Source organism: Scyliorhinus torazame, chromosome 5, assembly GCF_047496885.1.
Source record: "Scyliorhinus torazame isolate Kashiwa2021f chromosome 5, sScyTor2.1, whole genome shotgun sequence".
Taxonomy (NCBI): domain Eukaryota; kingdom Metazoa; phylum Chordata; class Chondrichthyes; order Carcharhiniformes; family Scyliorhinidae; genus Scyliorhinus; species Scyliorhinus torazame.
The window spans coordinates 158073264-158100378 of record NC_092711.1 but is presented as its reverse complement, the minus strand read 5'-3'; the positions used below and the strand labels follow the sequence as shown (position 1 = coordinate 158100378).

Below are 27115 nucleotides of genomic sequence, written 5' to 3'. Positions count from 1 at the left end.
CAAAAAAACATGAAAACAAGATGCAGACTGGCACTCGGCAAAAAAACAAATCAAAATGGAGGAGCGAGTTCAGGGTGTGAAGTTGTTGAACTCAATGTTGAGTCTGGAAGGCTGTAAAGTGCCTCATGGGAAGATGAGGGGCTGTTGGTCCAGCTTGTGTTGGGCTTCTCCGGAACATTGCAGCAGGCCGAGGACTGAAATGTGAGCATGGTTCCGAGTACAGAAGCTGGGACATGTTGCTGTATTTATACAGGGCCTTGGTGAGGCCACACCGAGAATATTGTGTGCAGTTTTGGTCTCTTTTTCTGAGGAAGGATGTTCTTGCTCTCGAGGGAGAGCAGCGAAGGTTTCCCAGACTGATTCCACGGATGGCGGGATTGTCATAAGAGGAAAGATTGACGAGGTTGGGATTGTTCTCGCTGGAGTTCAGAAGAATGAGGGGGGGGATCTCATAGAGACGTATAAAATTCTAACAGGACTAGGGTAGATGCAGGGAGGATGTTCCCGATGGTGTGTGTGGCCAGAACCAGTGGTCACAGTCTGAGGATCCATTTCTGACAGAGATGAGGAGGCATTTCTTCACCCAAAGAGTGGTGAGCCTGTGGAATTCATTACCACAGGAAGTAGTTGATGCTAAAACATTGAATATATTCAAGAGGCGGCTAGATATAGCACTTGAGGCGTATGGGTTTGAAGGCTAAGGGGACAAAGCAGAATTAGGCTCTTGAGTTGGATGATCAGCCATGATCGTAATGAATGATGGAGCAGGCTCGAAGGGCCAAAAGGTCTCCTCCTGCTCCCATCTTCTATGTATGAGAGCAAGGTGGTGAATTCTAATGACAGCAAGCGGAAGGTCAGAGTCATGCTTGTGGACTGAGCGGAGGTTTCCACAAAGAGGGCAGGGAACAGGCTACAGATGAATTAAAGACAAACCGTTTGGGTTCATAACATTGTGAACATCCTTTTACTCTGGTTGTCTTTGATCCTCAAGTCATTTTCTGTTTTTTAACCATGTTCTGTTTCATTAATAAACGATCATCAGTAAAAATATTTGATTTTTCTAGACTTTGCATTAGGTTGATGTACTTTAGGGAAAGTGGGTGAGAGGTTGACAGGCTCTTTAACGGAAAGTGAGTCCCTCTGAGGTAATTGGCAAAGGAGCCAGAGGGGAGATGAGATTTTATTTTATTTTTTGACACAGCGAGTTGTTCTGATCTGCCTGAAAGCAGATTCAATTGTATCTTTCCAAAGAGTAAAATCTTGAATGGGAAGAATTTGCAGGGCTGTGGGGAAAGGGCAGAGCAGTTGGATGAATGGGAGAGTCCTTTCAAAGAGATAGCAGGGGCACGATGGGCTGAATGGTCTCCTCCTGCAGCCTGTGAATCGGAGCCTCCTGCTTTTGTGCAGGTTAAAAGGGACAGATTTCATTGCAGCCTCTTTCCTGTCTATGTATTTAAAGAGACGGGTTTCTCTTTAGCTCCGAGTGACCGATATAATTGGTTGGAGGCCCATTTCCCAGTCAGTCCTCCAGCACCTTCCTGTCTCTCTATTAGTGCGACGCCCATGGCAGTTTCCCAACTGGTGCGCAAGCCCTGTTATTCTCAGCTAAATTCAGCCTCAGCTCCGTCTCCTGGCTTTCATTGACAAGAGCAATAGACACAGAAAGGTGCCCGTGGCTCAAATGGGAAGTCAAAACTTGTGGCTCTAAACCGAGACTTCAACATTTGCCAATCAAATCCATGTTATCTATACTGGGGTTTCTATTATTACCGTGCCACCCCTTTTCATGTCACATTGATGTACTTTAGGGAAAGTGGGTGAGAGGGGAGGCAAAGGGTGGGAGTTTTAAAAGATAACTTTCCCTTTCTAACTTTGTATTGTCTATAGTGTCAGCCGTGGCTCAGTGGGCAGCTCTCTCACCTCTGAGTCAGAAGATTGTGGGTTCAAATCCCAGTCCAGGGACCCGAGGACAAAAATCACATCCAACATTCCTCGTCCCAGCACAGAGGGAGGCTGAAAGAACAGCCTTCTTTCAAATAAGATGTTAAACTGAGGCCCTGTCTGCCCCTCTCAGGTGGGTGTAATAGTTCCCACAGCCACTATTTTGAAGAAGAGCAGAGGAGTTATCCCCAGTTTCCCGGTCAATATTTATCCCTCATTCAACATCACTAAAAATACATCATCTGCTCATTATCACATTGTGTAGGATCTTGCTGTGTGTAAATTGGCTGCTGTGTTTCCTACATTACAACAATGACTACACTTCAAAAGGCACTTCATTGGCTGGAAAGCACTTTGCGACGTCCTGTGGTTGTGAAAGGTGCTAGAGAAATGCAAGTTTTTAAATTGAAGGTTTATGCTTTCTGATCTTGTTATCTGGAACTTTATTGATTTCAGCCACCCCCAACCTACCATTTAATAAATTCACTTTGGTTCTGACAAGGCAATTAAGGCAAAGACAGAATTCGCTTTATATTAAATTTAAAAAGTTTATTCAAAGAAACTTTAAGACATTGACTTTTACAACTTCATGTGGGTGATCAGTCTGTAGAAGAGTAACCCTCTCTGGCTCCTTCTTTGACAGTAATTCTTGTGGAATTCAGCCTCGGGAGTCTGGCTCCTTCTTTGACAGTAATTTCCTTGGAACCCGGCCTTGGGAGTCTTCAGTACTTGGCCAGCAAGGAAGACCTTCAGAACCTCTACTTTTATCCCCAAAGTGACCATTACTTCCCGTCAGGGTTGGGCCTGTTGTAACATGACCATTGGTCAATTTGGTCACTGGATTAATTTAATTGGATCCCCAATTACTAACACCTTCTCTCATTATCTTAGACAAGAATACAATAGAACTGTTTCATACTATCCCTTTATCTGATTCTATACAATCCCTTATTCATACAGTTTCAAATGTTGAGGCTAATCAGAGCTTGAAGGTCTCTCTTGCCAGTATATTTATCCCCATTGCACATATTTTACATACACAGCAATTAAGCTTTTACATTTTTTTACAGGAAATAAAACTCTCTTACTATAACTTACTGATTCATTATTGATTATTTAATTGTCACTCAATTAATGCTCATTACTTAATCAGTCATCGGTTACTGGTAGCTAATTAATACAGTAATCTTTAATTAATACATTTGGTTAATACAATATCCACTGGTTGAAATGAAAATCACTTATTGTTACAAGTAAGCTTCAAATGAAGGTACTGTGAAAAGCCCCTAATTGCCACATTCCAGCACCTGCTCAGGGAGGCTGGTATGGGAATTGAACCGTGCTGCTGGCCTGCCTTGGTCTGCTTTCAAAGCCAGCGATTTAGCCCTGTGCTAAACCAGCTCTGTTGAAAAATACTGTTTTATGGAAGACAATCACTTTCTTTCTGACTAACTTTGATTGGATTGAACAATGAGTCTTAGACTTGAGCCAGACTTTGGCAGGATATGATACCCTGTAGCTTTACAAAATTCTGGAACAATTTGTTACTTTAAATAATTTCGCCTCATTCAGCAGTTTCGAGAAACAGTTTGGTTTATACAGAATGAATTTTTAAAATAAAGGTCCAGTCACGTTTTCAAGTTTAACTTGGCTTCCTTAACTTTGTTACTTACAACAGTGAAGTTGGACGAGTGATTTTTTAAAACAAAATATTATTAATGAGGCATACCCAGAATTTCCGACGTTACAACAGTGACTAAACTTCAAGAGTACTTCAAAGGCTGTAAAAAGCTTTAGGGGATTGTGTGGTCATGAAAGGTGTTATAGAAATAGATATAGAATCCCTTGAGTGCAGAAGGAGGCCATTCAGCCCATCGAGTCGGCACCGACTCTTCCAAAGAGCAATCTACCCATATCCACTCACCCGTAACGAAAGAGAAAATGCTGGAAAATCTCAGCAAGTCTGGCAGCATCTGTAGGGAGAGAAAAGAGCTAACGTTTCGAGTCCAATGATTCTTTGTCAAAGTTAACAATCAGAGAATGTGGGGAATATTTATACGGTGGAGTGAGAATGAAAGGTGAGTCATAGCCACAGAAACGGGGTAATACTCCCCACATTCTCTGACTGTTAGCTTTGACAAAGAGTCATTGGACTCGAAACATTAGCTCTTTTCTCTCCCTACAGATGCTGCCAGACCTGCTGAGATTTTCCAGCATTTTCTCTTTCGTTTCAGATCCCAGTATCCGCAGTAATTAGCTTTTATCCACTCACCCGTAACCCCATAACCTAATCTGCACATCCCTGGACAGTGAGGGGCAATTTATCAGGGCCAATCCCCCTAACCCATACATCAGGACTGTGGGAGGAAACCAGAGCACTCAGTGGAAACCCACAGAATGGGAGAACGTATAAACCCCACCCACACAGTGACCTTGGCCAGAATTGAACATGGGTCCCTGGTGCTGTGAGGCAACAATGCTAACTACTATGCCATTGTGACGCTCAAATAAATGTAATTGATTTTTAGAACTAGTCCCCAAACTTGGATATATCACACTCGGTCCACTCACAAAGATCACTCATAAAGACTGAGGCTTGATTTTATGTAACAACCATGTCTTTCACTTCATTTCAAATACCCTGTGAAAATCCAAACACAGTATCTCATGAAAGTATTTGATTTAAAACAGAATGACTTGTTGTGATTTGGGATTCACTGCCTGACAATGGTGCAGGAAGTAAATTCTACTGTAACTTTCAAAAGGGAACTGGACAGATTCTGCAGGAAAATAAACTTGCAGGGTGATGGGACCAATTAGCCTGTTCATTCAAAGAGCTAGCATGGGAATGCTGGGCTTAATGGCCTCCTTCTTTGCCTTTTGATTCTCGTTTACATTTTAAGAAAATCTTAGACTTGAACCAGAGTTTGGCAGTATTTGGGAAATATCTGAAATCCACTTCCTACGAAGGGGGTAGAAGCAGAGATGATGAAATGTTTCCAATAGGAAATTGTATGGGCTTTTGAGGGAAATAAACCAACAGGGATACGGGAATAGAACAGGACAATCATTTGATCAATAGAAATCTACAAGTTGTGAATCTTTGGAATTCTCTACCCCAGAGGGCTGTGGGAGCTCAGTCACTGAGTGTGTTTAAAGCAGAGACTGACAGATTTCTAAATACCAATAACACAAATGGATATGGGGATAGTGTGGGGAAAAAGGCATTGAAGTGGATGATCAGCCATAATCGTATTGAATGGTGGAGCAGGCTCGACGGGCTGAATGGCCAACTCCTGCTCTTATGTTCCAATGATACAAAGATAGGTAGGAAAGTAAATTGTGAAAAGGACATAAGGAGGTTACAAAAGGATATAGATAGGTTACGTGAGTGGGAAAAGATCTGTAAAATCTAGTATTATGTGGGAAAATGTGACAGTGTCCATTTTTGGCACAAAGAATAAAAAAGCTTATTATCTAAATGGTGATAGATTGCAGAGCTCTGAGATTCAGAGGGATCTGGGTGTCCAAGAGCAGGAATCACAAAAGGCGAGTATACAGGTACAGCAAGTAATTAGGAAAGCTAATAGAATGTTATTGTTTATTGTGAGGGGAATTGAATACAAAAGTAGGGAGGTTATGCTTCAGTTATGCAGGACATTGGTGAGACCACATCTGGAGCACTGTGTACAGTATTGCTCTCATTTAAGGAATGATGTCAATGTGTTGGACGCAGTTCAGAGAAGGTTTACTGGACTCATACCTGGAACTGGAGGCTGGTCTTATGAGGAATGGTTGGACAGGCTGGGCCTGTGTCCTGTAGAGTTTAGGTGACTTGATTGAACCGTATAAGATCCTGAGGGGCCTTGACAGGGTGGATGTGGAAAGGATGTTTCCTCTGGTGGGAGAATGTAGAAATTGAAGTCACTTTAAAAGTAATGACTTGCCCATTTAAGGCAGAGGAGAACCTTTTCTCTCCGAGGGTCGCGAGTCTTTGGAACTCTCTTCCTCAAAGGGCAATGGAAACAGAGTCTGTGAATATTTTTAAGGTCGAGCTGGATAGATTCTTGCCAAGAACGTGAAAAGTTATCGGTGGGTCAGCGGGAATGTGGTTTTGAGGTTTCAATCAGATCAGCCGTGAACTTATTGAATGGTGGAGCAGGCTCGAGGGGCCGAGTGGCCTACTCCTGCTCCTAATCCGTATGTTATCACATCCTTTACAATAGATTGTAGCATCTTCCGTCCTACTGATGTCAGACTAATGGGTCTGTGGTTCCACGTTTTCTCTCTCCCTCCTTAAATATTGGGGTTACATTTACCACCTTCCAATCTGCAGGAACCATTCCAGAATCTATAGAATTGTGAAAGATGATCACCAATGTATCCACTATCTCTACAGCCGCCTCGTTCAACACTCTGGGATGTAGAGCATCAACTTTTGGGGATTTATTAACTTTGAACCACATTAATTTCTCCAGCACTACTTTTTCACTAATACTAATCTCCTTCAGTTCCTCGTGCTCACTAGTCCCTTGGTTCTCTCGTGTTTTTAGGACAATTTCTGTCTCTTCCTCCATGAAGACAAACACACATTGTTTAGTTTCTCTGCCATTTCCTTATTCCCCATTATAAACTCTCCTGTCTCTGCCTGGAATGGACCCACATTGGTCTTTGCTAATCTTTTCCTTTTCACATTCCCATAGGAGCTTTTCCCATCGTTTTTTGTTTCTCGCCAGTTTGCTCTCATGTTCTATTTTCTCTTGATCAGTTTATTGATCCTCCTTTGCTGTATTCTAAAACAAGTTCCCAATCCTTAAGCTTACGCTTATTTCGGTCACTTTATGAGCCTCTTCCTTTGATCTAATGTAACCTTTAATATTTCTTGTTAGCCACAGTTGCATCAATTTTCTTGTATCAGATTCCCTGAGAGAGAAAGAGAAGACAGAACGAAATGCAGCCCTGGATGTAATTGAAGCAGAAACAATAACAGCAGAATCCAACACTGTAATCAATTGTGAACTTGTTGGTGTCTCAGCAGGGACGAGGAAACACAGAATCCCTTCCCACACTGAGAGCAGATGAACGGCTTCTCCCCAGTGTGAACTCGCTGGTGACTCTGCAGGCTGGAGAACTCAGTGAATCCCTTCTCACACTGAGAGCAGGTGAACGGCCTCTCCCCAGTGTGAACAAACTGGTGTCGCCGCAGGTTGGATAAGTGAGTGAATCCCTTCTCACACTGAGTGCAAATGAACGGCTTCGCCCCAGTGTGAACTCTCTGGTGTGTCTGCAGGCTGGATAACTGAGTGAATCCCTGCCCACACACAGAGCAGGTGAACGGCCTCTGCCCAGTGTGAACAAGCTCGTGTCTTCGCAGGCTGGGTAAGTCATTGTATCCTTTCTCACACTGAGAGCAGGTGAACGGCTTCTCCCCAGCATGAACAAACTTGTGTCTCCGCAGGTTGGAAAAGCGAGTGAATCCCTTCCCACACTGAGAGCAGGTGAACGGCTTCTCCCCTGTGTGAACTCGCTGGTGTGCCTGCAGGTTGGATAACCGAGTGAATCCCTTCCCACACTGAGAGCAGGTGAACGGCCTCTCCCCAGTGTGAATGCGCCGATGAGCTTCCAGTGCAGATGGGACTCTGTATCCCTTCCCACAGTCCCCACATTTCCACCATTTCTCCATGTTTTGGGTCTCCTCGAGTCTCTCCAGTTTGGACTATCAGTTGAATCTTTGACCACACCCAGAACACGTGTATGGTTTCTCCCCGCTGTGAATGGTGTAATGTTTTTTCAGGCTGTGTAACTGGTTAAAGCTCTTGCCAGTCAGTGCGTGTGTCTCGGTGCTTTTCCAGTCACACTGATGTTTAAAATGTTTTGAAACCAACAGGTTGGGCAAACACGACTCCTTCTAGATAATGGCTGATGAATCGAGTGACTGTCAGATCTAGACGTGATGTTTGAGATTTTGGTCTGTAAATCCTATCCTTTTAACATCCTGTAAAAGGAATTTACAAAAGACATCACTGTCAGGACAGGATAGAAATTCAGAACAGATTATTTTAATTTCTCTGGAACATTCTTTCCTCTCTCGTTGCTCAAAAGCTGTAAATCTCCGTCCCACACACTCTCCCTCCATTCTTACTCTGCTGCATCTAATATTCACCCTCCCAATTCTCCTGAAGGTGCTGATTCAGGCCGAGTGACAGATCCATGCTCACTGCTTCCTGTCCTGGACACAGGGATCATAACAAACTGAAGCTGCAGTCGGCCATTCAGCCCATCGATCCTGCTCAACCATTCAATGGGATCATTGGCCGATCTACCTCAGCACCATTTTCCCACACTATCCCCCATATCCCTCAATATCTTCAATATTGAGAAACCTGTCAATCTCTGTCTTGAAAATACTTGATGATTGAGGCTCAACAGTCCTCTGGGGTAGAGAATTCAAAAGCTTCACTACTTTAAATTAATTGAAGATCCTGGCCACGTGTCACTGTCCATGTGGAGTCTGCACATTCTCCCCGTGTCTGCGTTGGTCTCACCCCCACAACGTAAAACGATGTGCAGGGTCGGTGAATTGGCCACGCTAAATTGCCCCTGAATTGGGAACTCTTAAAAAAAAAAAATTTTTTAAAATAAATACATTTACGGGATTTGGGTGTCGCTGGTTAGGCGAGTATTTGTTGGCCATCCCTAGTTGCCCTTCAGAAAGTGGTGGTAAGTGGCCTCCTTGCACATGCACTGTGCTCTTAGGGAGGAAGTTCCAGGATGTTGCTCCAGCGACAGTGAAGGAATGGCGATATATTTCCAAGTCGGTCTGGTGAGTGACTTGGAAGGGAACCTCCAGGTGGTGGGGTTCCCAGGTATCTGCTGCTCTTGTCCTTCTAGATAATAGTGGTCGCTTTGCTGAGCACCTTCGGTCTGTGCACATTCAGGACCCTGACCTTCCAGTTGCTTGCCATTTTATTTATTTATTTATATGAATTTGGAGTACCCAATTAAAGGGACAATTTTGCCAATCCTCCTATCTGCACATCTTTGGGTTGTAGGGGCAAAAAGACAAGCAGACACGGGGAAAATGTGCAAACTCCACATGGACAGTGATCCAGAGCCAGGATCGTACCTGGGACCTCGGCGCCCTGAGGCAGCAGTGATTAACCACTGTGCCACCGTGCTGCCCCTGCTTGCCATTTTAACACAAGACCCTGTTCCCAAGCCTGTCCTTGGCTTGTTGCAAGGTTCCAGTGACGCTCAACACAAACTGGAGGAACAGCATATCGTCTTCCGGTTAGGCACGCTACAGCCTTCTGGTCTCAACATCAAATTCAACAACTTCAGATGATTAGCTCTACCCTACCTCAACCCCTTTGTTTTCTTTCCGTTTCATTTTAACTGTCCATTACCTTTTATTTCTTTGTCTTTCTTCATATATATACTTCCCCCTCACTCTTTCCCCCTATCTTATCACCCCATTCTTTACTTTTCATTCCCTTTGCTTCCCCCCTTTTTCTCATTTTACCTCTCTGCCAACCATGCCCCCCTCTCCCCACATCTGTCACAGCTTATCCTCTGATTTTAGTTTGTCTGCTGTTTGTCTTTCACACCTTTTATTCTCTCTGGGGACTGCCATTATAATCTTTATTTTATTAATAATCTTTATTGTCACAAGGAGAATTACATTAACACTGCAATGAAGTTACTGTGAAAAGCACCTAGTCGCCACATTCCGGCACGTGTTCGTGTACACAGGGAGAATTCAGAATGTCCAAATTATCTAATAGCACATCTTTCGGGACTTTTGGGAAGGAACCGGAGCACCCAGAGAAAACCCACACAGACACGGGCTGAACGTGCAGACTCGGCACAGTGACCCAAGCCGGGATTTGAACCTGGGACCCTGGCACTGTGAAACCACAGTGCTAACCACTGTGCCACTGTGCTGCCCTTTAGCACTCTTTTTCCTTTGTTTCTGACTCATCTTTCTTTCCTTCACCCTACAGTATAAATATCTCCCACTTTCTATCCTTTTTCCCTTTGACAAAAGGTCACCTGGACTCGAAAACATTAGTTCTTTTCTGTCCTTGCAGATGTTGCCAGACTGGCTGAGACTTTTCAGCATTTTCTCTTCTGGAAATATATAACGTAGCTCTACAGTACTATATTACACAACTAGAAATAATAATAAATGTGCTTTATTACAGAACCAACAATATATCTAATCTGTATGATATAACACTACACATATTTCAATCCTACATTAATTTACTGTCCCCTTAAATGTCAGCCATCTCCTGGGGAAACCAGCCCTTTAATTGTGAACACTAGGAAAGAGACCATCAGGGGCAGCAAGGTAGCACAGTGGTTAGGCCAGTTCCTTCACAGCTCCAGAGTCCCAGGTTCGATTCCCGGCTTGGTTCACTGTCTGTGCAGAGAGTCAGCACGTTCTCCCCGTGTCTGCGTGGGTTTCCTCTGGGTGCTCCGGTTTCCTCCTACAGTGCAAAGATGTGCAAGTTAGGTGGATTGGCCATGCTAAATTGCCCTTAGTGTGCAAAATGTTTAGGTGAGGTTACTGGGTTTCGGGGATGGGGTGGGCTAAAGTGGGATGGTCTTTCCAAGGGCCGGTGCAGACTCAGTGGGACAATTGGCCTCCTTCTGCACTGGAAATTCTATGAATCCTTTTCGCCAGACAAATAAACGTGTCAAGCTGAGGGAGCAAAGGGTGTCAATGTCTTTGAGAGAGAGAGAGAGAGACCTGGGCCAAGCTTTGCAGAGTCTGCACCCTCCCTGGATTCACTTCCTTTCCCTTCAGTTGCTGCAAGTGACCAATTGAAGGTGCGAATGAGAAAATAAATGGAAAGGGGGGAAAAAAGAAAGTATTTTACTCACAGATGTTCCGAACAGCAGAACGTTTCAGTCTGCATGAAGCTGAAACGTCATTAACACAACGCCGCGTTTTGATTGGCTGGAGGACCAGAGTCCTTCCAGTCCTCGAAGTTTTTCCATTGGTTGCTGGCCGACTGAAATAAATAAGCAACGGATGTCACGTGGTCATGGATGCCCTTTTGACCTCAATTGGAATAACCTTCTGTGCGCATGCGCATCTTTTCTTCTCCTTTGGATAGAGCGATTTACCCGGCGCGGGGGACTATGGGGGATTCAGCCGCTAGTACCCATCCGGAGCCCAGTCTCCAAACTCCAGGGACTGGGATAAAAGGGAGTGGGGGGAGGGCGCAGTGACCCCGCCCTGACACAAAGTACATGTGGGTAGTCACTGGGTTTGATTGTGACGTCCCCCTTCAGACACCTGGGTGACATATTGGGGAGGGCAATAGGTGAGAGAGAAACTGAACCCGAGAGTCAGCATCGTCAGGGGAGGAGAATTGGGGGAAAAGCAGGAGGAGGATAGTGGGATGAATTAGTGTTACAGTCAATAGGGAGGGAGTGTGTGGAGGCAGAGTCAGAGAGAAGCAGTATTTTCTGTCACATGATCATGAACTTGGACAATTTTACCAAATCATCTGTGAAACCCGGATTTACAATGTCCCTGTGAAACACCTTGGGATATTTAATTACATTAAATGTGCTGTATAAATGCAGATTAACCTGATATTGAAGGCTGTCACTTGAGCTCCTCCACTACCCTGAACACCAAGTCCCCGATCATCAACAGTCTGATTAACCAGCTTATTCACACAGATCAGACCAACCCAGCCCACCCATTCTCAGTGAATCTGCTTTTCTCAGGCTCCCTTGTAACTCCATCCCTGCTCTCACTGCGTTGAGTGCAAGTGTGAGCAAAGCATTTTTGTCTTCAGATTTTTACTGTGAGAGGTTACACCTATCAGGAGACGATGAATAGGCTGGGTCGCTGCTCTCTTCAAAATACAAGGCTGAGGGACTAATGGAGGGCTGTAAAGCATGAAAGATTTTGATACACATGGAAAATGTTTTCACTTGTAAGGGTAAGAGAAAAACTAGAGGCTATCAATGTGAGAGAATCTAATCAGGAACTCAAGACAATCTTCTTCCCCAGAGAGTGGTGGGAATGTGGAACTTGCTACCACAGGGATTGGTGGAGGTGAATATCATCGATATATTTATGGGGAAGCTGGTTGAGCACATGAGGGAGAAATGAACAGACGGATACATTGATAGAGTCAGATGGGAAAGCATGAGAGGAAGCTCAAGTGAAGTACAAACACTGGCATGGATTGGTTGGGCTGTTTCTATGTTGTATATTCAATGTAATTTAGCCTGGTATTCCCTTTAACTCTCCCATAGTCGATTCCGGGTTAAAGAGAAACAGTTTCACTCCCGGAAAAACATTTCAGCTCATTGTTTCCAGCTATTGTCCAATCAGTGCCTCTTGTCAGCCAGGTATCCGTGTGAAGAGTCAAGGTATTCAATTCAACTACAAATATCTCCTGTAATTTGTCCCAATATATCTGTGAAGAGCAGATCTTTTTTTTCAAATGGGCTGGATTAGTTAAATTTAATAGGTTTTAATCAATTCTTAAAAGTGCTTAATTATCAGTCTTACTCAAATCGTAGAGTTTGTTTTATACAAGACAAAGCAGACACTGGATCAGCACCCCATTCACCATCTACAAACGGCACAGTAGCACAGTGGTTAGCACCATTGCTTCATAGTGCCAGGGACCCAGGTTTGATTCCCGGCTTGGGTCACTGTGAGGCGTCTGCATGTTCTCCCTATGTCTGCGTGGGTTTCCTCCGGGTGTGCTGGTTTCCTCCCACGAGTCCTGAAAGATGTGTTGTTTGGTGAATTGGACATTCTGAATTTACCCTCAATGTACCCGAACAGGTGCCGGAGTATGGCGACGAGGGGATTTTTGCAGTAACTTAATTGCAATGTTAATGTGAGCCTCCTTGTGACATTAATAAAGATTATTATTGTAAAGAAGTTCTGCATCGACTTATCAAGCATCCTTTGACGGCAGCATCCAAACAGGGTTACACCCATTTTCCAACATTAGAGGTCGCTGTGACTGTTGGATAGAATCAATGTGGGAGCTTTAGTGAACTAGTCTGCCCAGGGTCTATTTCTCAAACCTCATCACAACATATTGCCTAGTTAGCCACGAACTGACAGAATTATTGTTACATTTCAGGATGCTCTCCTCCTTCTGGGTGGGTAGGTTTCGGAGGACGACCTGCCTCCTGCACGGTTCGCGTTATTTGGCTGTGGTTCCCCTCCCCAGTCTCACCTCACCAGCTTCTGCCCCTCATCGACCCAACCCTGTGCAAAGAGCAGCAAAGACAGGAGCACGGAGTCGAGATGCAGATCAGCCAGGAACTGACTGAGTGGAGATTCTCTAATTAATCTTCATGTTTATTGGCGTTTCAATGGGGACTGGGACCAGTTCTAATGTTTGTGTCTCTCTCTCTCACTCAAAGATTTTAACGTGTTTACATAAAGCTTCATCATCTCAGATACACAACAAACCCATTGAATGTCCCCATTTTATTGACCTGATCCAGGTTTGACTTGTTTATTAAGTAAACACCTTATTATCTTCCAGGTCTTAATAATAAACAGATGTGCCAGATTAAACTGGATTTCCTTTGGTTCCTCCCACCTTTCCCAGATATCAAAAGGAAATTGGATGGGGACTTGAGGGCAATAAACTCACAGGGGTACGGGGATAGAAGGCGCGAATGGGACTGAATGGATGATTTACAGAGGGTTAGCATGGACCCGATGGGTAGAATGGCCTCCTCCACTGCCCTAATGACTCTGTCTCTGTAGAGATTGATAACTTATTAAATGAAAGGAATCTCCAATGGAGAGAAAACCAAAGGACACAATTTCACATTTTCAAACTTTCACTGTCACAAACCAACTAAAATCGACACAAACATGAATTAACAGGGACTGGATATTTCACAGAACAAGAGAAATTTCACTTTAATAGTCAGTACAACAAAGATACATCTCACGTCGTTATGAGCCCTCACATTACTTCCTGTAGAAATGTTGCACCATGGACAATCTCGGTCTTCCCAATCTCACTCTGCAATGTCGGATCCCTCACTTCCCACCCAATGGACTTGGCCTTTGAGTCACTTCCACCAACAGCCGAATTCTATCCAAGGTCCGTGAATATTGTGAACACCAACAAACTGCACGTCTGTAAATGCTCTCTCTTTCGGATTGTGACTTTCTTATGTCCCCAGAAACTCAATTTTTGGATCTCTTTAAACAGTATGGTTGGATTTCGCATAACTAAAATAGAAGCAAGTGGTCTTATCCAATCCACAACCCCCTGCTCTCCTAGACTTCAGCTAGCCGTCCTTTCCAACTGTGTAACACATGATGTAACACAGTCCTTGCTGTATTCTCAGTGCACTGCTTCAATACCCAGACCTGTTGGAAGCTCCACGCTCTGTTTGGAACTGCAGGTTCCCTTATTAAATGTGTCTGTCCTTTACCCCCCAGCAACCAAACCTGGTTCAGTCGGATGGAAAGTGTAACTGAATACACGATTATCTGTCTATTCAGTCTTTGCTTCTTTAGCTTTTCATTCCTGGTCATTTCTTGGAACTGATGACCTCAGAACCAGGAAATCAATTCCTCTCCTTCAGAAGAATCTCCAGTTTCACTTTAGGTCTTAAAGGTCTTTTCCCAAAATAATAATAAAACAATACTAATAATAATTATTAATTTTACTATTAAATTATTATTAAAGGTATTTTCCCCAGAGTACAAGGGTCATCACATGCCCCCCCATCCCCAAGGAATAAAGCTTCCCGAAGTAAGCATGTTTTCAGAATCCTTTCATGCTACAACACATTTGAACATTATAAACACTGTAACAAGGACCTGATTACACATTGTACAGATCATGGTTTCTCTTTTTCCCATTTTACAATGAAACATATCACCTTGGCAAAACTATCAGCTTAACCCTAAACAAAACTAACCCAATGTGACAATGAGGTTTTAAAGTTCAGCTTGCTCGAGAGTCCCAATGCTCTTGTCAACAAAATCCATTTTACTATTGGTTGAACCTTCCCAAGAGATCTTCTTTCCCAAGTCACAGTCTTTCCAGTTTTCCCATGTCCATGTCCTTGGTTAAGGGATAGGATTTGTGACAGCTTCAAAGGTTTTCCATATCTGAGGTCTGGTTAACTTGGTCAGGAACCGCACTGCTGATTGCTGGCGATCCATCTGGATTTTGAGAGCTGCCTGTGGGAATTGGACTTCGAGAGGAAATTCCGTCATGTTGCTTTTTCCGGGCAGCACGGTGGCCTACTGGATAGCACAGCTGCCTCACGGCGCTGAAGTCCCAGGTTCGATCCCGGCTCTGGGTCACTGTCTGTGTGGAGTTTGCACATTCCCCCGTGTTTCCATGGGTTTCGCCCCCACAACACAAAGATGTGCAGCCTAGGTTGATCGGCCAGGCTAAATTGCCCCTTAATTGGAAAAATGAATTGGGTAATCTAAATTATTGTTTTTAAAAACTTGGTCAGGAACCACACTGCTGATTGCCGGCGATCTATCTGGATTTTGAGAGCTGCCTGTGAGGAATTGGACTTTGAGAGGAAATTCCGTCATGTTGCTTTTTCTGGGCAGCACGGTGGCCTAGTGGTTAGCACAGCTGCCTCGCGGCGCTGAGGTCCCCGGTTTGATCCCGGCTCTGGGTCACTGTCCGTGTGGAGTTTGTACATTTTCCCAGTGTCTGCATGGGTTTCGCCCCCACAACCCAAAAATGTGCAGAGTAGGTGGATTGGCCATGCTAAATTGCCCCTAAATTGGAAAAAATAATTGGGTAATCTAAATTTATTTTCAAAAAAAAATGTTGCTTTTTCCCTTCGGGTTCAGCAATTTGTGTGGACAGTGGGATCTGTGTACACAGCAGCACAGTGTACACAGGGGAGGGAGTGACCCTGGAAGTACTCAACATTGACTCTGGACTCCAAGAGGTCTCGTGACATTGGGTAAAATATGGGCAAGGGAACCTCCTGCTGATTATCACCTACTGCCCCATCCCGCTGGTCAATCAATATTCCTTAATGCTAAACATCACTTTGAGTCAAGGACACAATGTATTCTGGGTGGGGGATTCCAATGTCCATCATTGTCTCAGTAGCTTCACTTCTAAGTGAGCTGGCTGAGTACTAAAGGACATAGCTGCTCGACTGGGCCTCCAGCAGGTGGTGAGGGAAGCAACAAGAGTGACAAACCTCCTGAACTTCATCCTCACCATGAAAAAGAAATGAAAATCGCTTATTGTCACAAGTAGGTTTCAAATTAAGTTACTGTGAAAATCCCCTAGTCGCCACATTCCGGCGCCTGTTCAGGGAGGCTGGTATGGGAATTGAACCGTGCTGCTGGCCTGCCTGGGTCTGCTTTCAAAGCCAGCTATTTAGCCCAGTGTGCTAAACCAGCCCCTTAAATCACCAACCTGCCTATCACAAATAGATCTGTCTGTGACAGCATTGGGAGGAGTAATCACCACATGGTTCTTGAGCAAAGTATGATCTTCACATGGAGAATAATGCCCCCCCCACCCCCCAACATTGTGTTGTGTGGCACTACCACTGTGCTACATGGGATAGATTTCAAACAGATTGAGCAACTCATAACTGGGCATCCATGAGATGCTGTGGACCATCAGCAGCAGAATTGAATTAAATCGCAATCTGCAATCTCATGGCCGGGAATATCTCCACTCTACCATTACAATGAAGCCAGGGAATGAACCCGGTTCAATGAAGAGTACAAGAGGCAATACTAGGAACAGCACCAGCCATACCTGAACGTGAGGTGTCAACCTGGTGAAGTGATAACAGAGGATGACTTACCTGCCAAACAACAAAAGCAATCTTTGACAGAAAGGGCTAAGAGATCCTACAACCAAGGGATCAGATCTAAGCGCTGCACTCCTGTCACACCCATTGGGAATGGTGATGGACAACTAACAGGAGGAGGAGGCTGCACAAATACCCCCATCCTCAATGATGAGGAAGCCCAGCACTTCAATATCAAAGACAAGGCTGAAGCATTCGCAACAATCTTCAGCCAGAGGTGCCGCATTGATGATCCATCTCGATCTCCTCTTGAGGTCCCCAACCTCTCAGACGGCAATCTTCAGTCAATTCAATTCACTCAGAAGCTGAACTGAACCAACCATATCAATACTGTGGCTACAAGACTAGGTCAGAGGCTGAGAATCCTGCAGCAAGGAACTCACCTCCTCAATCCCCAAACCCTGTCCACCATCTGCAAAGAACAGGTCAGGGGTGTGATGGATTATTCTTACTGTCTGGATGAGTGCGGCTCCATCAACATTCAGGAAGCCCGACACCATCCAGTACAAAGCAGACCACTTGATTGGGACCAATCTAACACTTTCAACACTCACTCCCTCCACAACCATCACACAGTGGCAGCAGTGTGTGTACCACCGACAAGATTCACTGCAGGAATTCACCATGGCTGTATCACCAGCAACTTCCAAACCCACGGCCTCTGCCACCTCGAGAAGGACAAGAGCTACTGACACATGGGAACCCCATCATCCGCAAATTCCCCTCTGAGCCCCACATCATCCTGACTTGGAAGCAAATCGCCGTTTTTCACTGTCGCGAGGTGAAAATCCGAGAACATTATTAAGGAAGTAATATCAGGACATTTGGAAAGTCAAAACACAATCCATCAGAGTCAGCATGGTTTTATGAAGGGTAAATCATGTTTGACTAATTTGCTCGAGGTCTCCGGAGATGTAAGAAGCCAAGTGGATTATGGGGATCCTGAAGATGTAGTATCTCTGGACTTCCGAAAGACATTTGATAAAGTGCTGTGAAGAAGGTTAATGAACAAGGTTCGATCACACAGGATTAGGGGTAATTTATTAGCTTGGATAGAAGATTGGCTGACGGACAGAAGACAGAAAATATGGATGAATGTGTCTTTTTCTGGGTGGGAAGATGTAACAAGTGGAGTGCCACAGGGAAGTCCTTGAGCCTCAACTATTTACAATCTATATCAACGACTTGGAGACAGAGTTAGATGGTTTTGTAGCCACATTTACAGATGACACTAAAATAGGTGGGACAGTAAGTTGCAATGAGGGAATAAGAACCTTACAAATGGATATAGATAGGTCAGGTAAGTGGGTCAAAATGTGGCAGATGGAGTTTAATGTGGATAAGTGTGAGGTCATGCATTTTGGTCGGAAAAATGGAAACACAACTTATTATCTAAATGGAGAGAGACTTCGGGGTGCTCCGATGCAGAGGGATCTGGATGTCCTCATTAATGAGTCACAGAAAACTAGCATGCAGGTACAGCAGGTAGCATAGAAAGCCAATGGAATGTTGGCATTTATAGCTAAAGGCACAGAGCATAAAGGTAAGGAAGTGTTGTTGCAACTGTACAAGGCATTGGTGAAACCACACATGGAGTACTGTGCACAGTTTTGGTCCCCTTATTTGAGGAAAGATGTAGTGGCATTGGAGACAGCTCAGAGGATGTTCCTAGGAACGTAGAAATTAGGAGCAGAAGTAGGCAATTCAGCCCTTCGAGCCTGCTCCACCATTCAATCAGATCATGGCCGATCTCTTCCTGGTCTCAAATCCACTTCCCTATATTTTCCCATATCCCTTAAATCTTTTTAAAAAAAATAAAATCAGAAATATATCTATCTGCTTCTTGAAACCATTTAATGATTCAGATTCCACTGCACTATGGGCAGCGAGTTCCACAAATTCACCATCCTCTGTGAGAAGTAGTTCCTCCTCATCTCAGTTCCAAATCTACCGACTCTCAACCTATATCTGTGACCTCTCGTTCTAGATTGCCCCACAAGGGGGAACATTTGGTCTTGGTTTACTTTATCAATCCCTTTTGGTATTTTATACACCTGGATCAGATCCCCTTGCACCCTTCTAACCACAAGCGAGCGTAAACCCGAACTGTTTAATCTCTCCTCATACTTAATCCCTTTCATCCCCGGAATCAATCTGGTGAACCTCCTCTGTACTGTCTCCAATGCCACCACATACATTCACTAGATTGATTCCAGAGATGAGGGGTTTGTCTTATGAAGAGAGATTGAGCAGTTTTGACCGATACTCTCTAGAGTTTAGAAGAATGAGGGGAGACCAAATTGAGGGACACAAGATGACCAAAGGTATGGATAAAGTAGACGTGGAGCAGATGCTTCCTCTGGTGGGGCATTCTAGAACGTGAGGTCATAGTCTCAGGATTAGGAGCAACAAATTTCAAACAGAGATGAGGAGAAACTACTTCTCGCAAAGGGTCGTGAATCTGTGCAATTCGCTATTCCAGACTGCGGAGAATGCTGGGACAGTGAGTAAATTTAAGGAGGAGTTATACAGATTTTTTAATCAATAATGTGTTGGAGGGTTGTGGAGAATGGGCAGGATGGTGGAGTTGAGGTCATGATGAGATCAGCCACGATCATATTGAACAGTGGAGCAGGCTCGAGAGGCTAAATTGTCTACTCCTGCTCCGAGTTCCTATGTTCTCAGAAATAATTATTCGGTTTAATTCCACCTTCCAGACCTTGGGCTGTAGCCCTGTCGGTAACAGCACCTCCAGCACAAATCTGGTGTTCGTGATTAATAAAGGGCTCAGGGAAAAGGCAGGAGAATGGGGATGAGGAACAGATCAGCCAGGATCGAATGGTAGAGCAGACTCAATGAGCCGAATGGCCTAATTCCCTCATATCTCTGATAGTCCAACTCCCTGCCTAACAACACTGTGGGTGCACCTACAACACACGTGCTCAAGCCTGCGGCTCACACCACATTCTCAAGATCCAGTAGGGGCAGGCAATAACTGCTGGTCTAGTCAGCAATGCCCACATCTCGTAATGAACAAATAAAAAAAAGAGAAGACTGAAGGGTGACCGGATGGAAGCCTTTAAGAGTATGAAGGGATTCAATAATCCAATAGGGATTTGCTGAGAAACCTCTTTACCCAGCGAGTGGTGAGAATGTGGAACTCACTACCACAGCGAGTGGTTGAGGTGAACAGCATGAATTAGGGCAGCACGATAGCACAGTGGTTAGCACAATTGCTTCACAGCTCCAGGGTCCCAGGTTCGATTCCTGGCTTGGGTCACTGTCTGTATGGAGTCTGAACGTTCTCCCCGTGCCTGCGTGAGTTTCCTCCGGGTGCTCTGGTTTCCTCCCACAGTCCAAAGATGTGCAGGTTAGGTGATTGGCCATGATAAATTGTCTTTAGTGTCCAAAACTGCCTTAGTGTTGGGTCGGGTTACTGGGTTATGGGCTTGGGAGGGTGCTTTTTCCAAGAGCCGGTGCAGACTCGATAGGCCGAATGGCCTCCTTCTGCACTGTAAATTCTATGATTCTATGAATACATTGAAGGGGAAGCTAGATACATACATAAGGGAGAAAGGAATAGAAGGATATGCTGATGGGGGAGATGAAGAGGGCTGGGTGGAGGCTCATGTGGAGCATAAATACTGACATAGACCAATTGAGCCGACTGGCCTGGCCCTATGCTGTAGACTCAATGGAACCGAGACAAATGTATTTATTTTACATCTACCTGTAGTGAGGGGGAAACACGGTTTACTATTCAGGATAAAATAAATGTCCTTCATCAGCTTTTGTGGATCATTTCAGTGGAAATGTGCTCTCCCAGGCTCAAAGAGCATCAGCCCACTGGAGGCAAAATCGTGAGACCGGCCAGTCCAGCAGAAAGAAACCCTCCGACCCTCCCACTTCACCAAGTGTCAGGGTTAACATGGTTTGATTTGATTTGATTTAGATTTATTGTCACATGCACCAAGGTACAGTGAAAAGTATTGTTCTGCGTACAGTACAGACAGATAATTCTATACATGAAAAAAGGTAGGACAACAATAAATACACAATTTAAATACATAGACACAGGTTGAAGGATACGAAGTGTCGTGCTGCTCAGTGGAGAAGATGCGTGGAGACCAGTTCAGTCAATAAGAGGGTCATTCAGGAGTCTGGTAACATCGGGAAAAAAGCTGTTTTAAAATCTGTTAGTGTGTGTTTTCAGACTTTTGTATCGCCTGCCTGATGGAAGAGAGAATAAGGCTGGTGGGAGGGGGTCTTTGATTATGCTGCTCACTTTACCAAGGCAGTGGGAGGTGCTGACAGAATCAATGGATGGGAGGCGGGTTCACGTGGTGGACTGGGCTATGTTCACGACTCTCTTTAGTTTCTAACGGTCTTGGGCCGAGCAGTTGCCATACCAGGATGTGATGCAGCCAGATAGGATGCAATGGTGGACATGCTGAATTGCCTTAGTTTCCTGAGGAATTATAGGCGCTGTTGTGCTTTCTTTAGTTATAGTTTAGTCTGGTATTGTCACTTGGCATCGCAGATAAGGTTATACCTAGATTTCCTGTATAGGTCAGGGTTAACGGTCTTAAACGCCTCAGACGTGGCCTTCAGTAGGGAACGAATCTCCTGGTTAAACCATGGTTTCTGGTTGGGTAACATACATTCAACCTTCTTTGACACACAATCTTCTGCACACTTGCTGATGAAGTCTGTGATGGTGCTGGCATACTCGTTTAGGTTGGCTGCTGAGTTGTTGAATATGGACCAGTCCACTGACTCCAAGCAGTCACGTAGGAGCTCTTCTGTTGCCTCGGAACCGGATTCTCTGCTTACGTTTCTGCTTGTATGCGGGGAGAAGGAGCACCATCTTGTGGTCCGATTTTCCGAAGTGTGGTCCGGGGATGGATCATCAGGCGCCCTTGATGTTTGTCTAGCAGTGGTCAAGGATGTTGGGGTCCCTGTCGGGACAGATGTGTTTGTGGAATTCTGGCAGTACACTCTTGAGGTTGGCCTGGTTAAAGTCCCCGACCATGATGAACAAGGCCTCTGGGTATTCGGTTTCATTGTTATTCATCAAGCGCCTTCTTCACTTCCGCCTGGGGTGGGATGTAGACCGCCGTGACGATGGCAGAAGTGAACTCCGTGGAAGGTAGTATGGACGGCACTTCATAGTCAGGTATTCAAGGTCCGGGGAGCAGTAGTTCGCCAGGATCGTCACGTCCGAGCACCAGGAGGAGTTGACGAGGGGGCAAATCCCTCCACCCACTCCAGGTTCAGTCCTGGATGTGATTAACAGCGGGAATAACAGCAGAATCCAACCTGTCATCACTTGTGAACCCTTTTGTGTCTCAGCATGTTGGACGACTGAGTGAATCCCTTCCCACAGTGAGAGCAGGTGAATGGCTTCTTTCCAGTGTGGACTCGATGATGTGTCAACAGGGCAGATGAATCACGGAATCTCTTCCCACAATCAGAGCAGCTGAATCGACTCGCTCCGGTGTGAACCCGCTGGTGTCTCCGCAGTGTGGATGATGTTTGAAACCTCTTTGTGCAGTGAGAACAGCTGAACGGTCTCTCCTCAGTGTGAATGCGCTGGTGTTCCATCAGTACCTGAGAGCTTTTAAACCCATTCCCACAGTCAGAGCATTTAAAGGGTCTCTCGTTGGTGTGAGTGACATTGTGTTTCAGCAAGTGGGATGACCGAGTGAATCTTTTCCCACAGTCGGAGCAAGCGAATGGCCTCTCCCCGGTGTGAACCCGCTGGTGTTTCATCAGGTCGGATGACGTTCTAAACCTCTTTGTGCAGTGAGAGCAGCTATACGGCTTCTCCTCAGTGTGAATGCGCTGGTGGATCATCAATACCTGAGAGCTTTTGAAACTACATCCACAGTCAGAGCATTTAAAGGGTCTCTCATTGGTGTGAGTGACATTGTGGCTAAGCAGGTTGGGTAACTGACTGAATCCCTTCCCACACACAGTGCAGGTAAATGGCCTTTCGCCAGTGTGAATTTTCTGGTGTGTCTGCAGGTGGGCTATCCGAGTGAATCCTTTCCCACATTCACAGCAGAGGAATGGCCTCGCTCCAGTGTGACTGCGTTCATAAGGGGCTGTGAATCCCTTTCCACAGTCCCCACATTTCCATGGTTTCGCCATGGTCTAGGTGATCTTCTGTCTCTCCACGTTTGACGATCAGTTGATGCCTTGTCCACACACAGAACATGTGAAATGAAATGGAAATCACTTATTGTCACAAGTAGGTTTCAAATGAAGTTACTGTGAAAATCCCCTAGTCGCCACATTCCGGCGCCTGTTCGGGGAGGCTGGTACGGGAATTGAACCGTGCTGCTGGCCTGCCTTGGTCTGCTTTAAAAGCCAGCGATTTAGCCCAGTGTACTAAACAGCCCCTTCATGTGTACACCTGCTGTGAATAGTATAGTATTTTTTCAGGCTGTGTAACAGGTTAAAGTTCTTTCCACAGTCAGTGGACTGGAAGTGATGTTTAAAATCTCTTGAAGCATTCAAAATTAGCTAAAATTTTTTGTTCCAGATTCAACGGCCAATGATATTCATTTCCTGAGAATTAAGTGACTGTCAATTCTTAACTTGATGTTTAGTTTGAGATACCGGCTTCAAACTCCTTCCGATCTAACATCCTGCAAAAGATGTTTACAAACGTCATCACTGTCAGTGCAGAATAGAAATTCAGAACAGACAATTCTATCAAACATTCTTTCCTCTCTCTTTCCCCCAAATGCTCTCAATCTCCATCCCACACACTCTCCCTCCATTCTCACTCTGCTGTATCTAATATTCACCCTCCCAAATCTCCTGACGCTGCATATTCAGGCTGATTGACAGATCCATGCTCACTGTTTGCTGTCCTGGACACAGAGGCTGCCAGACAGATAGATGTCTATGTTACTGGACGATAAGTGTGTGTAATATACAGTCTGGATTCACTTCCTTCCCCTCCCAATTCTCCTGAAGGTGCTGATTGATGCTGATCAACAAATCTAAACTCACTACAACCTGCACAAGAGTAGAGGCTCTCCATCTAAGTATATTTACTGATTAGAGGTGGGGAGATTCTGTGGAAGAATTTTATTCAGTCATGGAGTGGTCATGACCGGGAACTCGCTGCCCACATGGGTAGTGGAAGTCAAGATGATCAAGAATTGAAAATGGAATTGAAGAAGAAAATAGACTTTCAGGGGAACAGGGATATCGAGGGGGAATGGGACTGACTGGATTGCTGTACAGAGAGTCAGCATTGACTTGAGTTCCCAAATGGATTCTGTCAGTGCTGCAATGACTGTATGTCTGGAAATATATAATGTAGCTACAGTACTATATTACAAAACTAGAAATAATAATACATGTATTTTATGACAGAACCATCAGTAATACATCTAATACATTCCATATAAGAACAGTAGACATATGTTAATGTCTTTAAGGGGGAGAGAGACCTGGGCCAAGCTTTGCAGAGTCTGCGCCCTCCCTGGATTCACTTCCTTTCCCTTCAGTTGCTGCAAGTGACCAATTGAAGGTCAGAATGAGAAAAGAAATGGAAAGTGGGAGAAAATAAAGTGTTTTACTCACAGATGTTGGAGACAGGAGGACGTTTCAGTCTGTGAAGCTCATTCAGGGTTGGAGGAACAACAGCTTTGCTCGGCACAAACCTCCATGTCCAGCTTCCGCATTGAGACAATGGGGGAGCTCTGATTGGCGGAGGAGCAGAGTTCTTCCGGTTCTCCTAACTTCCCATTGGTCAACACCTCAGCAGTAAGGTCAGCAGAGGTGTACTCCCCTGCACATGCGCAGCTGCCTCTCTCCTTGGACATGCGCAGCCCTGAGCCGAGGGGAGAGAGAGAGAGATCACGAAGCGGCTTCTCGCTTTGGCCGGAGCCGGTTGCCTGGAGGAGGTGCAGGGAGCGGGGAAACGGGTGGGGGTGAGCGGATGATCAGGGCACGAGAGCCCGGAGACGTCACCGCGGAGCAGGGTGATTGCTATTGGATGATTCAGGCAGGGCTCCATAATGACGTCACAATGCGGAAGTTGCCTAATTAGCTCCAGATTGAAACTTCCTCCTCTGTGCAACATAGAATTTCCAGTGCAGGAGGCCATTCGGCCCATCAAGTCTGCACCGGCCCTTGGAAGCAGCACTCCACTTAAGCCCCACACCTCCATCCTATCCCCGTCACCCAGTAATCCCACCTAACCATTTTTGGACATTAAGGGCAATTTAGAATGGACAGTCCACTTAACCTGCACATCTTTGGACTGTGGGAGGAAACGGGAGCGCCCGGAGGAATCCCATGCAACACTGGGAGAACGTGCAGATTCCACAGAGACTGACCAAGCCGGGAATCGAACCACGGACCCTGGCGCTGGTAAACAACAGTGCTAACCACTGTGCTATTGTGCCACCCCTTCTGGGAGGAAATCAATGTTTCCTCCTTTCCATTGCTTTTCACATTCTGGGGGGTAATTGGTGACTTGCAGCAACTAAAGGAAAATAAATCCTGTCTGTATATTACACACATTTTTAGTCCAGTAATATAGACATACGTCTGTCTGGCAGCCTACATGAAGATTTTGAGGCCTCTGTGTTCTGGACCAGAAGCAGTGAGCACGGATCTGTCAATCAGCCTGAATCAGCACCTTCAGGAGAATTGGGAGGGTGAATGAACATTAGATATAGCAGAGTGAGAATGGAGGGAGAGTGTGTGGGATGCAGATTTAGAGCTTTTGGGGAAAGAGAGAGTAACAATTGTTGAATACAAACTTGAATTGTCTTCTTAATTTCTATCCTGTGCTGACAGTGATGTCTTTCTGTAATCTTTTACAGGATATCAGAAGGTGAGGATTCACATACAGAAATCTCAAACCCAAATTCACATCAAAATCTGACTGCATTACTCAGGCACTCGGGTGCAGAATATTCTTGTTTTTTAAACCTGGAAGGATAAGTGTTTGTCCGTTCTGTCTGCTTCAGAAGGCTTGAACCATCAGTGTGACTGGAAAAGCACCGAGACACACTCAAACACCTGAGTGAGAGTGTTCCACTGACTGTGGAAAGAGCTGTAACCAGTTACACAACCTGAAAAAACATTGCACCATTCACAGTGGGCAGAGACCGTACACGTGTAAGACTTCAACTGATTGGTCTGGAGACACAAGGGCACCTGCACCATGGAGAAAGGGTGGACTTGTGAGGACTGTGGGAAGGGATTTAGGTACTCGTCTCAGTTGAAAACCCACCAACGCAGTCATGCTGGGACTAGGCCATTCAGCTGCCTGAAGTGCAGAAAGGGATTCAGTGATTCGTCCAGCCTGCGGTGACACCAGCGAGTTCACACCGGGGAGAAACCATTCACCTGCACTGAATGTGGGAAAGGATTCACTCAGTTACATAGTCTGCAGACACACCAGCGATTTCACACAGGGGAGAGGCCGTTCCCCTGCTCTCAGTGTGGGAAGGAATTCAGTCAGCTAGCCCACCTGCTGTCACATAGGCGAATTCACACAGGTGAGAAGCCATTCAGATGCTCTGTGTGTGGGAAGAGTTTCATTCAGTCATCCAACCTGCAGGCACACCAGCGGGTTCACACCGGGGAAAGGCCATTCATCTGCTCTGTGTGTGGGAATGGATTCACTCACTTAGCTACCCTCCAGACACACCAGCGAATTCACACCGGAGAGAGGCCATTCACGTGCTCTGTCTGTGGGAGGGGATTCGCACACTTACCCGCCCTGCATAGACACTGCCGAATTCACACGGGAGAGAGGCCTTTCATCTGCTCTGTGTGTGGGAAGGGATTCATTCAATCATCCAGCCTGGTCAGACACAATGTCACTCACACCAATGAGAGACCTTTTAAATGCTCTGACTGTGGGATGGATTTCAAAAGCTCTAAGGTACTAATGATCCACCAGCACATTCACACTGAGGAGAGACCGTTCAGCTGCTCTCACTGCACAAAGAGGTTTAGAAGGTCATCCACATTGCGGAGACACCAGCAGGTTCACACCGGGGATAGGCCATTCACCTGCAGCGACTGTGGGAAGGGATTTGGTTATTCATCGACCCTGCTGAGACACAAAGTCACTCACACCAATGAGAGACCCTTTAAATGCTCTGACTGTGGGAGTGCCTTCAAAGGTTCTGAGGATCTGTTGTCCCATCAGCGCATTCACACTGAGGAGAAACCATTCAGCTGCTCTCACTGCACAAAGAGGTTTAAAATGTCATCCACATTGCGGACACACCAGCGGGTTCACACTGGGGAGAGACCATTCACCTGTACCGTCTGTGGGAAGAGTTTTGGTGACTTA

The 27115-nt window shown here is 45.4% G+C and overlaps 1 protein-coding gene across 2 annotated transcripts; it reads right to left on the bottom strand.

Annotated features, from left to right (window-relative positions):
* Positions 1–2469: 2469 nt before the first annotated feature.
* On the bottom strand, positions 2470–24717 carry LOC140420297 (uncharacterized). Of its 2 annotated transcripts, XM_072504332.1 has the most exons (3): positions 24379–24717; positions 10831–10961; positions 2470–7936 (listed from the first exon to the last, which is right to left on the bottom strand). In XM_072504332.1, exon 3 carries the CDS (start codon positions 7622–7624, stop codon positions 6950–6952), a length of 675 nt encoding a protein of 224 aa, XP_072360433.1. In that variant the 5' UTR covers positions 7625–7936; positions 10831–10961; positions 24379–24717; the 3' UTR covers positions 2470–6949. The 2 variants fall into 2 exon arrangements, 1 of the variants encoding a protein (XP_072360433.1); XR_011946274.1 differs by lacking the exons at positions 2470–7936; positions 10831–10961 and adding an exon at positions 13845–23429.
* Between the last annotated feature and the right edge of the window lie 2398 nt (positions 24718–27115).